The sequence below is a fragment of the Lepisma saccharinum genome, chromosome 1 (genome assembly GCF_977018435.1).
Source record: "Lepisma saccharinum chromosome 1, izLepSacc3.1, whole genome shotgun sequence".
NCBI classification, from domain to species: Eukaryota; Metazoa; Arthropoda; class Insecta; order Zygentoma; family Lepismatidae; genus Lepisma; species Lepisma saccharinum.
This window is the reverse complement of record NC_139229.1, coordinates 27,197,997-27,211,147: the sequence shown is the minus strand read 5'-3', so window position 1 is coordinate 27,211,147 and position 13,151 is coordinate 27,197,997. Positions and strand designations below refer to the sequence as shown.

The following is a 13,151-nucleotide window of genomic DNA, read 5'->3' as shown; positions in this document are numbered from 1 at the left end:
AAAAAGCCCTGTGGGCGGAGTAGACCCGCTCTACCCTATGCTTAACCCATTTTATTGAATGGTCGAAATTCCTAATGTTGCTTAAGTACATTAAATAATCAATAACGCAGTTCACAACTCCAAAATAGCAAAATAAAATTGAACTTAAAACTACTACAGTCATCAGAAAATGATGATAATAAATTAATAATAATTGTATAATAATAATAATAAACCCCAGCATAATTTATGAGTTGAAACAGCACCTTTTTTTTTAATTAGGAGGTTGCTATTGGCAAAGCTGTTCTTAATCCACACATGACAGGCAGGGAGGGCCTGTAGCTAACATTACAAATCCAATGTCTAATCCAAGGCACAGGAGATACATGTCACTGTGTAATTGAACGCATTTTCGAAAACTTTCCTCGGCCTCTTTACCATAACTTCCTACACCCCAAAAATTCCAAGAGTCGCCACTACTATAACCTTCCTTTGTTCAAAATTTCCCCAAAGGAATGTCATATGTGTGAAAAATGGGAAATATTTAAAGTGGCGACTAAAAAAATAAACAGTGGACGCACAGAAAAGACGTCTTGAACTAGTCAAGGAAACTTGTATTCAATTTATCACAGGCGTTCGTAAAGTTATATTTCACGATTTTTATAATAGATTTAACTGCAAGGTATTTATAACAGCCGGTTCACAGCTCTTCAAATATTTGCTGTCACATGACAAGTTAGTTTAAACCATTAATAAAGACCTTGCGCAAATTAAATAGTTATGTATCACCAAATAACATTCTAGTGTCAGCGTATTTAACCTCTAACACATGGTCATATGTTACGTTCCCTGGGGTATAATCGATAGTGTCAAGTTGCTTATTATATATCAATACATTACCGTTTGTGCATACATTACTACATCAATGCACACGTGGAATAGTCATGATCGGTTCGATTTCAATGTTCCCTACTATGCGCAACGACATAACATTATGTGATTGCTTGATGATGATAACTGCAAGTTATCACTTCAGCTTTGTGTCTCGATGTTAGCGGACATCTCGTTTAGGTCACCAGTCGAAGTGATAGGTAAGAAACTGTCTTCAATAAGTTACTCTTGCGAATTTGAGAAGTAACGTAACTCACGTTACTTTTTCGATACTTTCATTAGTAAGACGTTGCCGAAATGACAAGACCAATTGTAACAATAAAATTCATTATTTAACTTGGTAAATTCAGAACTGAAGGATTCATGTGCCAAATGAAACATGCTTTGTTGTGTTCTTTTAAGCTTGTTCGTGTAAAGTAACGCTGGGAAAATATAGTCTATAGAGAACAGGTGCGATATTTGTGAAGACAGTTAAATGACCTTATTGTGTGACAAGGTAAAGTTTTGGAAACAAAACAAAGCTTTGGAAACAAAGTAACGATAAGACTTTACTTTTGGAAGCAAAGTAACGGTAACATGTTACTTTTGGAGGGAAAGTAACGACAAGACATTACTTTTGGAAGCAAAGTAACCGTAGCGTGTTACTTTGGAAGCAAAGTAACGGTAACATGTTACATTTGGAGGGACCGTAACTTTAAGACATTACTTTTGGAAGGAAAGTAACGGTAACGTTTAAATGATAGTAAACGTAAACTTAAATAATTCTTCGTTCAGTGTCCATGACTATTTTTCATTAATTTTCCTCTTGTATTTTACGTGAATTTAGAGATGTTACGTATGCTGGTGAAAAGATCCCCAACAGCTTGTTTTGTTTCAAATTTTGAAGTTCTCATTGAGTAAAATGTACATGGTGAGGACAATACTTACTGAACTAATTTTCTTCCCTGGTTGAACAGTACACTTAAATTGCTCCGTAAACAATCAAAGACTCAGAATAAGTTTAGAAATGCAGGCAAGGATAGTGCATTCCATTGTCATATTACACGCCATGTTTCCAATCACTAATTCAAAGGCAACGACACCCTGCAACAATTAAATTTTAAAATATATATATGTTTACATAAATCGTATTTTTCAGGTGTTCTCTACGAAATCCAATGTATGACCGTATTCTATCATTTTACTTCATCGTTCTTCCATATTTCATCCAGTTTTCCATATGCAATGAGATGTTGGATGAAGCCATCGAACAATCAAGCCTCATTGAGTCGATCTTCAGTACCTTGACTGCATTTCAATATGGGATCCAGTGCGTTGTTTTCTTTACAGACGACAATTCATGGATACGCATAGCAGGAATAAAAATGTATCCTACACTATATTCCGTTCGTTTAATTCCGATTGTCCAAATTAAAGTTGACTGTTCTCTGAAAATCTCGTTGCTGGACAGGCCCATCCAGGGACAACATTGTGAAGTGGCTGTGTTCTCCATGTCAGACCATCTATGTGCTGAGAATATGCTCGCTTCGATAGCTCGGAAGCAGAATATCCCGAAGAATGTAATCGTTCTATGTGATTTCGGAAGCTGTGAATTCGAAAATCTTCGCAAGTTCTTGAAAGATACTCATGTGTTACACACGAGTGAAGTTGATGCATCTGTGATGGATGTACCAACTATTACGATAACGTGTATTCCTGTTGGAATCTCTGTAAGTTGTGGTGCTAGTGTACAAGTGAAGAACAGGTTGATAAACGGTGGAAATTTAAGAGTAAGCACTTTCCACTTTCCTCCTTTTTCTACTGTATCAAACCTTTCTAACGGTGAATTCGAGTATGGAGGGATTGAGATCAAGATTCTTCAAGAACTGTCGGGGATTCTTAACTATTCTCTGGACGTGGTGGCTGTGAGGAGTGAAGAAATGTGGGGCTCCACCAATAGCGGCGTTGTTGGTGATTTGACGTCATCAGCGGCTGACGTTGGCGTTTGTGGATTTTTCTTGGACTTGTCTGGTTGGGAAATCATGTCCTACTCGATCGCATACGCATCAATCGGAGTGACTTTCATCACGAAAGATAGTGAAGTAGGTTCTATTGGACTCTTTACTGTTGTTAATCCATTTCAAGGTTTAACATGGTTCGGCGTCATTGCTTTGCTGTTTGTTGGTGGAGGACTTTGGTACGTTTCTCCTAAAATAATCGCAGCGAGTAGACGAAAAGCAATCTCTGGGTTCTCAGTTCAAGCATGTGTATTTCACGTCATCAGCTTCCTCTTCCGGCAAAACGTCGACGATCCTTCATTCACATCAATGCGAATTTTTTTCACATTCTTAAGCCTGTTTTCCTTCTTCATTGGGGAGTACTATTGCAGTAATCTAATCTCCTCCATGACAGTGCCAGGTAAACCAACCAACATCGATACAATCGCCGAGTTATACTCCAGTGGTATGTCCTGGGGATCTCCAACTGCTACTGGCTATTGGACGTACGATATCGTGTCCAACTCTGAGGATTCCACAATATCAAGCCTAGCCACTAACTACCGGAATCTTCAGCAAGATTTCGACGTGAACACAAACTTTCTGAGTGGTCAGTTGGCTCTACCGATTGAAATTCTATACTCTCAGTTTGTCCTTGACGCGCAATACCTGAGCGAGAGTGCCAAGAAAAGAATTCACGTGCTAAGGGAGACTATCATTGACGTTCCTATAGCCATAGCCTTCCAGAAGAACTCGACTCTTCATGACTTCTTCAGCAGACATTTGCTAACGTTGATAGAGATTGGTGTAGTTAAGAAGTTGTTCAAGGAAACCTTGCATAGCCTAAAATCTGAAGGATACATATCAGCACAAGATTCACAACAGGCGATTGGTTCACAGGAACCATTGACCCTGGAGAACATAAAAGGCCTGTATATCGTTTCGTTATTCGGTTGTTTCATATCGACGATGGTGCTATCTTTCGAGCTCTGGTTTTGCAAGAACAAGTTATAGCACCGCATATTTGCCCAATGTAAAAAGTATACCAGCTGATAGATATTATTCAACTACCTTAGCATAGACATTCTAAACGAATTATTATAATATGTAATGCAAACAATATGAATTATTTATATCATTTTCCGTGTTGATAATAATTGAGCTCAATTAAATTTCAAGTGCGTGATACAAACAGAACGAAGAATAATTGAGCTGTAGTCCACACGTAAATCAATAAAGAAAAATGGGCATTTAATTTGAGTTAATCACCATTCTCTTGCAAGAGGGCAATAATATAATATCATGAGATAACAGGATAGATGTTAGAGACGAAGAAGGAATTCTCATTTTTATGTAGTATTTATAACAAAATGCAGGTTGTATAGGATTTGAATGCTGGTTATATTATATAATGAAAAAGGTACAAAAACTATTTATAATTATTTATTTAATTATGCACACAGGATAACAAGGTATTAGTGATAGATACACCACAAACTGCATTATTTTAGATCATTTTTTATTTCAAAGTTTAACATCATTATGAGTTTTTGCAAAACATCATGACTGTGGTATATTTGTTGTTTTAAAGGCAAAATCAAAGTTTGTTGCATTGTCAAAGAGCATACAGTAAAACACATTCAAAATATATACACACACAATTATTTAAGAATACAATGAAAACAGCGCTATATTCAGCAAACAACTTACATCATATGGGATTTGTAGTTATAGATATTGGCCTGAGTTGAAAAAATACAAATTATTACTTATTGCCCATAATTCTTATAGCAATATACTACATGTTCTCTTTTTAGAAAAAAAAATCCAATATTTGGATTCACTTAACATTTAGCACTCTACAGTAAGAGAGCAATTCAGAAAAAAGTAGGGGGCCTCAACTTTCTTTAACGCCTTGTATTTTGGTTTATTTTTAAGAATTGGTTAATTTTGGAGAAATGCAACATTTATGCAGTGGTTTGCTCGTCCGAGATATTCAATGAACATGGAGAATGAAGAATAATTTTAACATTCTTCTTGAATTATCTTGGAAAATCTTCACTGGAAAAAATGCATTGCAGAATTCTGTTTTGTTCAACTTTTTCGAAAGGCTCCAAGCTACATCACACAAAAATTCCCGAATATACACAAAGTGGCCTACTTCCATATTATAATTTTACAACAAATGCCTATATTAGCTATGATGTACGTACAAATTACAGTAAGTTTCTAGCAGACTGGACGAATGTTATTGGCTTTTTTGTGCTCCAATGCAGTGCAAGACAGGATACATTCCCCATTCATCTCCCCTATAAATCCCACTCTGCTTTTTTTCGTCCATCATTTACATGATAACTTTTAATGGACCCCTTTGCTTTCGCCTGGCCTCGTCAATTCTTTCTCTGAGGGAGCAGCTGGTTAATATAAGAAGGGCCTGTAAACAACAGAGAATATGATTTAGTTACCATATCATCTTTAAACGCATATTAAGCAAGTCAGATCAGTAGATTACTTGCTTGTTTTCCGTGCTCGCTCGGTGATTTTGAATTAATAGAGAAAGTGAGAGGAAAAGGATAGTAAAAGAAATAGGAGTCGATCCCTATATTTAGATTCATCATCATTGTCGCGATTATCCTAAAGAGGCAGAAAACCGACGAGGAAAGAAAGAACACACCCTGAGACTATAAAGATAGGAATTATACAAATTATAAAGAAATGCGAATAAAATTTGTTATAGAGGAGATCCCTGTGGCACTCTGCAAGCTATGTTTGTATTCTCAGAGTAGGTTAATTTGTCCCATTTGACAATAAATTCAGTAAATAACTCACGAACCATTTAGAAAATCTGGGTGCTATTTCAAGAATAACCAGCCTATGCAATAATACTTTATGGTTCACTGAGTTTTGCTAAGTCTATAAAAATTAATACGCCTTGTTTATTTTGGCCATATGTAATATTTTATTTGTTTTCTGTTAATTTCACAGAAATCTGTTTGATTTATTTGTTAGTTTCAATACTGTTGTTTGCGTTAATTGAAATTTGTAATTTTTGCTGTATATTTGTTACACGCAATATCGGAAGCGGAAGTCATTTCCGGTTTATAAACATTTGTAGAACTGCCCGATCTATGATTGATTCCGTTGCCAGGACAACAGTGCGTGAAAAGGAGAAAGTAAGTTGAGTTGCGTGAGATGATGTTGATTTTGTGAAAAACACTGTTATGAAGGAAAAGCCGCAGCTTAATTGAAATGTGATTGTGTTTGTGAATATTGTTGTTATTTTGCAGTGATTGTTTAAAGGTAAAATGTGTTATTAAATTTGTAAAATGGCAAGAAGCTATTTCTTTTTCAAATTGTTACGTCCTTAGAATGCTCAGTGTAGCATACCATTAAGGAAAGTCTCATAACTCCGCCGCACAGGGAGATTGGGTAGCTACCGTAGCTGGCGAACACCAGAAAGGAACGTCACATTATAATGATATAATGTTTGTTTGCGAATTTTCAAATGAGAGCAGATTTTATAGAATCATAGTTGATTTTTTTATTTTTTAAAATAGGGCGGGAGCATCAGCACTTAGTCCATTCTTGCCCCTGACGTAATACGGGGATAATACACTTAACTAAAAAAAAAATAGGATAGGCCCCTAACAAGAAAATAAAATGTGTGTTTTAAAAATGTCTTCCTTTTTTAAAACTAATTTATTCAATTATTACTTAGCAAGAACTAAAACTCCTACTATCTCCGAGGACAAGATCTCTAAACTCTAGTTAAAAGCTGAGGCTGTAAAGGGGCACAAGTTAGCACACAAGGACGACCCCACAGAGAATTATGCTGGCCATGAGTTCAGGCGCCAGAGCCTCGTTGGCATGCAGAATCAGTAATCGTCGTGTACTACGGGGGAAGTGAGATTGATATTTGGGTAACTTACCAGAAGGTCACCCCTTACATCCCAATAATCTATCCCGGGAATCTGGAGCAAGCGATGAAAACAAGTGTCTGCGCAAGTGGTGATTCGAGAGAGGAGAAGTGCGTGCATGACTTCGGCTATCGGCTGTTAACAACAGCGCGTACTGCTTCGCTTTCTCCTCTTCTCTACCGTTATGCGCGACCTTGAGCCACAGATTCCCGGGACAGAGTGTAACAGTTTAGTAACCGTAGACCTACTCTTATAATAGTGGTAATAGTAATAGTAGCAGTAATGATATAGGCATACTTGAAACATGGCGCAGAACAACGAGGAAGTGATCAGCACCACTGCCCCACTGTAGCTGGCGCTGTTGACCACTTCGAGACACCCATCTGAGAACACCACGTCCTTATCACGTGGGTACATGCACGGAGGGTCCTTGTATCCACAGCACGACGTGGCCAGATATATACTCTTCCAGTCCTCGAGTCCATGGATACCGCAGCATGAGAACTGAAAGAGAATCGAACTCAGGATAAGTGACACAGTGTTGCCAACCGTATGGCAATTTCATGTTCCATAAGAACGTTCGGTCCGGATCCGTGATGATAATTGTAAGGAAATTTCCTTCGCCCGTAGAGAAATTGAAAAGCAATTTGAGAAGAAAAGGGGACATTTCAAGAGGACGCAGTGGTGCCAACTTGTGGGGAGAGATTGGCAAACTAGATTAACTATGCACTTCAGCACATCACGCGGCTCCTCGCATAAGCGCCGCCAGAAATTTGAGCAATAGGAGGCAAACTTATTGAAAAGCAGGAACGTTTCATTTATGAAACACTAAACATGAAGCTACATATATGACAACATTATAAAATATGAACAAATAATAAAAATATGAACCCATATTGTAGAAGGCGACACAACACAGATATGCCCGGAACAAAAATTGGAGACGCCTTTCCCAGGCTCTCAGCCAAACTAGTCAACCACTCTCTAACAGTGACTCTCAATCTTATTCAGTTCGAGACCCACCTTGAAGGACATTACAGTTGACACGTCCTTTCCCTTTGCACTAATGTTTAATGTTATTAATTATCTTTTCTCTTGTACAAATGTTTATTGTTCTTTAATCTTAATTTCTGTAATTTACCTAACTGATAATGTCAGGATAGTGACTAACCTGTATATACTCATCTTGTAAGGGCTGTTACCATGGCAATTACGATGGTGTTTTGTCTTGACTTTGAAGTTCGGGCTCGGTTTTTGAATAGAGTGATCAAGTTGAATTATAAGAAGTTTAATTTCTTTGAGTGAAATGGATTATATGTTAGGCATATAAGTATTTAGTTTGCAAAGAAGTAAAATAGACTTCCTTTTTCTTAGTGCAAACTTAACTTTGATTTTTATTTGACGAACTAACAGAGGGATATTACCTCATACCCTGAGAGGCATCACGTGAATGCTTTCGAGTCTTTCATGTGAACTTATTATTTGCTCTTTTAGTTAAATCATGTTCATTTGACTAAAGAACATGTCACAGTTCATGGGACCCATAAGCATGACTGTCGCCAGAATTACCTGTAGGGGTGTGCACCCAGTCTATAATCATATTTTTGCTAACATCAAGCACTTTAAGAAGCCCTCTTTTGTGGAATTCCCCAAGAACGATATCAATTTTGAAAGGGGCAGACGGACTCCCTCCCGGCGCTCTTGGAGCCGATCTTTGGTCGAGGGACCCTGAACAATAATTCGAATCCAACTTAAAACTGCAGGCCCAGTCTTGATTAGCCCATCTGAGCATACATTGGACTTCAGGTTGAATCTTGTTTTGTTCCGAAGGGAAAGGATAGAAACACTTTCTTGAGAAAAAGCATAAGGAAGAAGGAACGAAAGTCGAACAGTCTCTCACCTGACGTTGAATGCCATCCCATACATAAGTATCGGTTCCCAAGTCCAGGTACTTCTTGGTCCCGTTTCCCATCCTCCACGCAAGATGTTGCTTCATTTCCCCGAGAGAGCTGTATAACTTGATGGCGGCAGCCCCCTCCACCACTAGAAGGACGCCAAGTATGAAGGAACCCTGATAAATAGGGATCGGAAGTTGATGAAATGTCATCTTTTTTCTGACATCTCGGACACGATGCCCATTAGATATACACAATATTACACTTCGTCTAGAACCCGAAAACGGTAATTTTAAAGTGCATTTTTTTGCCAGGTTTTAGGTCATTTTCCCCGATTTTCGGCATTTTCCCGTCATTTTTAGCAATATTCGGTGCATTGTTTCGTCATATTTTGTCACTTCTTTCATTTTGGTAATATTCTTGAGTCTTTTCACCAAGGTGAATAGGCCTATATACGTATATCTCGCAAGATTTCTTTTTTTACAGTGCCACAGAAACACACCACACTACATCACCAGGCAAAGATGCGGGTAATTAATGAACATTACACCAATTCATTCAGTGTATACAACTTTTTCATAAAATTGTTTTAAAATTATTCGGTTGTTTCCATTGGAAATATTCGTTGCATATTTTAATTGAATGTGCATGTGGTATTTCGTGCCTTTTTTTAAAAAAGCAAGATTGAATTTTGTTTAATTTCCTTTTCATTTCAACTTTTAACCTGAAACTAACAAATTTAATGGCCATTTTTTTTATTTTTTACGTTATTTTTTCCCATTTTTTAGGATATTCTATAGGTCATATACCTATATTTTTTAGGTCATCAACTTCCGCTCCCTACTGATAAAAAAGAGACATATTTGAAAACACCTTATCAACTCTGCACATAGTAATGAGTAAGGTTGGGATTTTGATGCATAATTTTTTTGTTTTTTGGAAAACGCAATACATTGCTCAGATGTTCATGGGTTTCAAAACAACAATGGGGCGTTTTTTTGCATTTTTGTCGATTTTGCACGGTTTTGCATTTTTAGGGGGTTTTCATGCCATTTAGTGCATTTTAATTATTTTTAAAAATCATCTTGCTTTTTCCTGTTTTCGCGAGAGAAGGGACATTTCTTAGTATTTATTATTAATTTCTTGCAAAGCAAACCCACTTGTTTATTTCCAGTATGAAAGTTTCAAAACAACACATTAGTTCCAGGAAATCTTGTAAATTCTTTCTTCCGAAACAAGGAGACTTGTGAAAAAAAAGACAGGTGATAGAAAAATTTGGTGGGAAAGTAAGCTAAGTAAATGATTCTGGTTGCCGGTTTTTGGAAATGTGAAGTGATATATCTTTTTACATCGAACTTGTCCGCCATTACACCCGCACCTGTGACATGGAGCTCATTTCTGATTGGCTACTTTATCTGAATTATTTTCTCAACGTTCATATATTTATTAGTGGGCGAATTCACACTTCTTCTTGTACGTACTACATTAAGAGCAACTTCAAGGAACAGGAAAGCTTTTGAGGAATGAGAATGTGTGCATGTACCACTGCTGAGAATAACAACAAAAGTTCACTTAACATGCAGACCAAATTAATAATATGTTTTAGAAATCAATGTTATACGTACCACATTCAGCGAACAGGACATGTTATGCTCATTCCCGCAGTAGAGGAAAGCAAATGCGATGATGGTGAACAAACAGGCCACCAGGATCGCCACTGGGCTCTGCGTGAACGCTGCGTCCAAGTAGTCCCCAGAGTGACGTTGTACGATCGTCATACACATCGCTGTCAGCAGGTTGAAGATCACCAGAAACTCCAAAAGGAAATCCAAAATTGAAAAATTAGATTTATTTCATTCGGTGGCATTGATTTCAAGGGCGTGGCGAGGAGTGGGAGGTAGGGGGTTCGAATTATTTATTATATAATAAATAAATTATTTATTTATGGTCGTAAGATCAGGATAACTGAATCCAGGACCAACATTATTAGATCCAGAGTTAAGGACTTGGTTATCGAATCTACGATAATGCATTCATATTTGGGAATTGGAATTTCACATGCAAGGGATTCAGGATTCAGGATTTAGATGCCCTAGACGTAATGTTGCTAATAAAAGCATGAAAAACTAGCAATATTTAAATTCTAAGGTTGTCCCTTCTTGCTACATATGTGTATGTGCGTGTGTGTACGTGTGTGCACGTGTATGTATAAATCAGGGTCATCAATGCCAAATCAACCAATATATATATATATATATATATATATATATATATATATATATATATACCTTTAGGATTCAGATTTTTAAGATTTTTTTATTATTTGTTGTAACTGTCAAGAGGACAAAATTTCAAATTTTTTTAGGCTCTTTTAACATTTTTAATCAGCTGTAGAACAAAAACTATTTGACCTAGAGAGCTCAATTAGATTTTTCTGTTCTGTTTTAATGAGCTGTAATTTGAAGTGCAACATGACTGTGGTATTTTAATTTTGTAATTTTTCAAAAACTAAAAAAAAAGAACAAATTCAAAATCTCGAAAATGTAGTTCTTTTTATATTTCTTTGTAAAAAATATGTTTTAAAAACCATCAAATGACAACTTTTGTGCAAAATGTCATAACGGGTGCTTATGGAAATTATTTTTTTTGTTTGTTGCGCTAGAAACGTTTTGCGTTACCGAGCGAAGTGGCGCAGTTTTGGCGAAGATCGAGTGTGCAATTACCGTCACACAGTAACCGTAACATCGGTATTTGCATACAATTCAACAAGTAACACGTAGGCACCTAAAGTCACTGGCGCTTCCCTCATTCTTAATCCTATCCTTGTACGGTACCCTTGTCAGCCCGACCTCTGTGGCCGAGGGTTTAGCACAGAGCGCTATGACACCTGGGGTCCCGGGTTCTAATCGTGGCCTTGAAGTGTTTTTTTGTGTGTGTGTACCTAAGTGTTTTTTTTTGGTGTACCTTCATCAGTTTCATCCCATAATCACTCATCTTCATCGTCGAGATTAACTTAAAGTGGCAGAAAAAGCGACGCTAAAAAACATAAATCAAATCCTCATTGTGACTAACCTCTGACCGGTTTATCTATATCTTCACCTTTCTTTCTCTCTCTCTCTACTCCCACTGGTTTATTTATCTTTCTCTCTATTGGTTCTTTATTCCTCTTTTCTTTCCTCTCTTGTCCTTATTTCTCTATCTTACCTTCTTTCGCTGCTTAATTTTTCCTTCTTCCTCTATGTATCGATTCTTTATTCCTTGTCTCTGTCACTTTCCATTATTTTGTCTCTTTCTCTGAGTCGTTTCTTTATTTCTTTTCTTTCTTTCATCCCGTCTTTCTGTGATCTTTTTCTCTATCTTACGCTTCTTTATTCACCGTGACTTTCTGTTCTCTCTTTCTCTCTCTATGTGTGTGTGTGATTAGTTATTCTCTTTCTCCCTCGCTCTATCTCTTTCGCTGCTTTATTTGTCTTTCCCTGTTTAACGTCCTTTCATCCTCGTTTCTTTCTATTCTATTTCTCTCTCTCTTTCTCCCTTTTCCCTGTGTCTAGGTAATTAAAATCCTTTCTTTTCTCTAATGTCTTTTTCATATCGTCTTTTATTTATTTTATAAAACGTTTCAATCTTGATAACAGGTTAAGGACGCATCTTTTTTAGCTTGATTCTTCCTTGTAAAATTTTCTCCAGACAGCCATGTGCATCGGAGATACGATGACTTGATAGCACACAAGACGGAAATATAGCAGATATTAACATACAAAGGAAATATCGTATCGTCAACAGTAATAGTTCACTGACGTATACATTATTTACTTGTGATGTTTTAATGCTTTTTGCAAAAATGCAAAGCAATTCCAATGTAATTTCATGTGTCACATGTCTAGGTTCCCATTTTAAAAAAAGTTATCTCGATCCAAGATGGCGCTTTCAAGATGGCGACCATATTTCAAAAGCAGTTCGGTAGGTTTTCCGCGATCCCCAAACTACATGTCCACATATAAAATTTCAATAACCGCATGCATTTCGGTATTATTCGGCCCGTTCCGCACTTTTGGACCACCCATACTCTTTTTCATCCCTACCGATTTACTTAAGGTCCATCTCAACGTTATCCCTCCATCTTCGTCCTAGCCTTCCTACAGGTCTCTTACCATCAGGTTTCCCTGATGTTTGTAAAGTATATTGTAAAGTAACTAATTATTGCAATTTAAAATGAATTAAAACAAATAGAGAACATAAAAACGGAGGAACCATAATCTTTCGATGCCCCCCTCTTCTTTTTAAACTTCAATGTCATCAATTTAACGTTAGAGTGAAACTTACCGTAAGAATTCCTGCGATGATGCGATTTATCTTTTTGATGAAGACATTGAATTCCGAACCAAGTTTCGTCATGGTTCTCTGCTGTTCGGAGTGGTGTCACTCTAACTTATGGTGAAGATCCCTTGCGCGCTTGTGAAATCTGAATTATGAATTCCGTACTTTGAAAGCAT

General features: G+C 37.1%; 2 protein-coding genes across 2 annotated transcripts; one reads left to right on the top strand and one right to left on the bottom strand.

Moving 5' to 3' along the window:
• The first annotated feature begins 2,789 nt into the window (after positions 1-2,789).
• Positions 2,790-3,860, top strand: LOC146000785 (ionotropic receptor 21a-like). Its single transcript, XM_083138402.1, has one exon. It carries the CDS (start codon positions 2,790-2,792, stop codon positions 3,858-3,860), a length of 1,071 nt encoding a protein of 356 aa, XP_082994528.1.
• Positions 3,861-4,351: 491 nt separating this feature from the next.
• Positions 4,352-10,442, bottom strand: LOC146000630 (23 kDa integral membrane protein-like). The gene is made up of 4 exons (XM_083138388.1): positions 10,284-10,442; positions 8,664-8,834; positions 7,061-7,267; positions 4,352-5,280 (listed from the first exon to the last, which is right to left on the bottom strand). The coding sequence occupies exons 1-4, from the start codon at positions 10,440-10,442 to the stop codon at positions 5,191-5,193; spliced, it is 627 nt and encodes a 208-aa protein (XP_082994514.1). The 3' UTR covers positions 4,352-5,190.
• Positions 10,443-13,151: the final 2,709 nt, after the last annotated feature.

Excerpts from the sequence above, each read along its gene's own strand:
- LOC146000785 (XM_083138402.1), top strand. The coding sequence starts at position 2,790 with ATGTGGGGCTCCACCAATAGCGGCGTTGTTGGTGATTTGACGTCATCA.
- LOC146000630 (XM_083138388.1), bottom strand. The coding sequence starts at position 10,442 with ATGTGTATGACGATCGTACAACGTCACTCTGGGGACTACTTGGACGCA. Across the intron at positions 8,835-10,283 it reads TGTCCTGTTCGCTGAATGTG|GGTTCCTTCATACTTGGCGT; the intron begins GTACGTATAACA and ends CCTATTTATCAG. Across the intron at positions 7,268-8,663 it reads GGGATGGCATTCAACGTCAG|TTCTCATGCTGCGGTATCCA; the intron begins GTGAGAGACTGT and ends ATTCTCTTTCAG.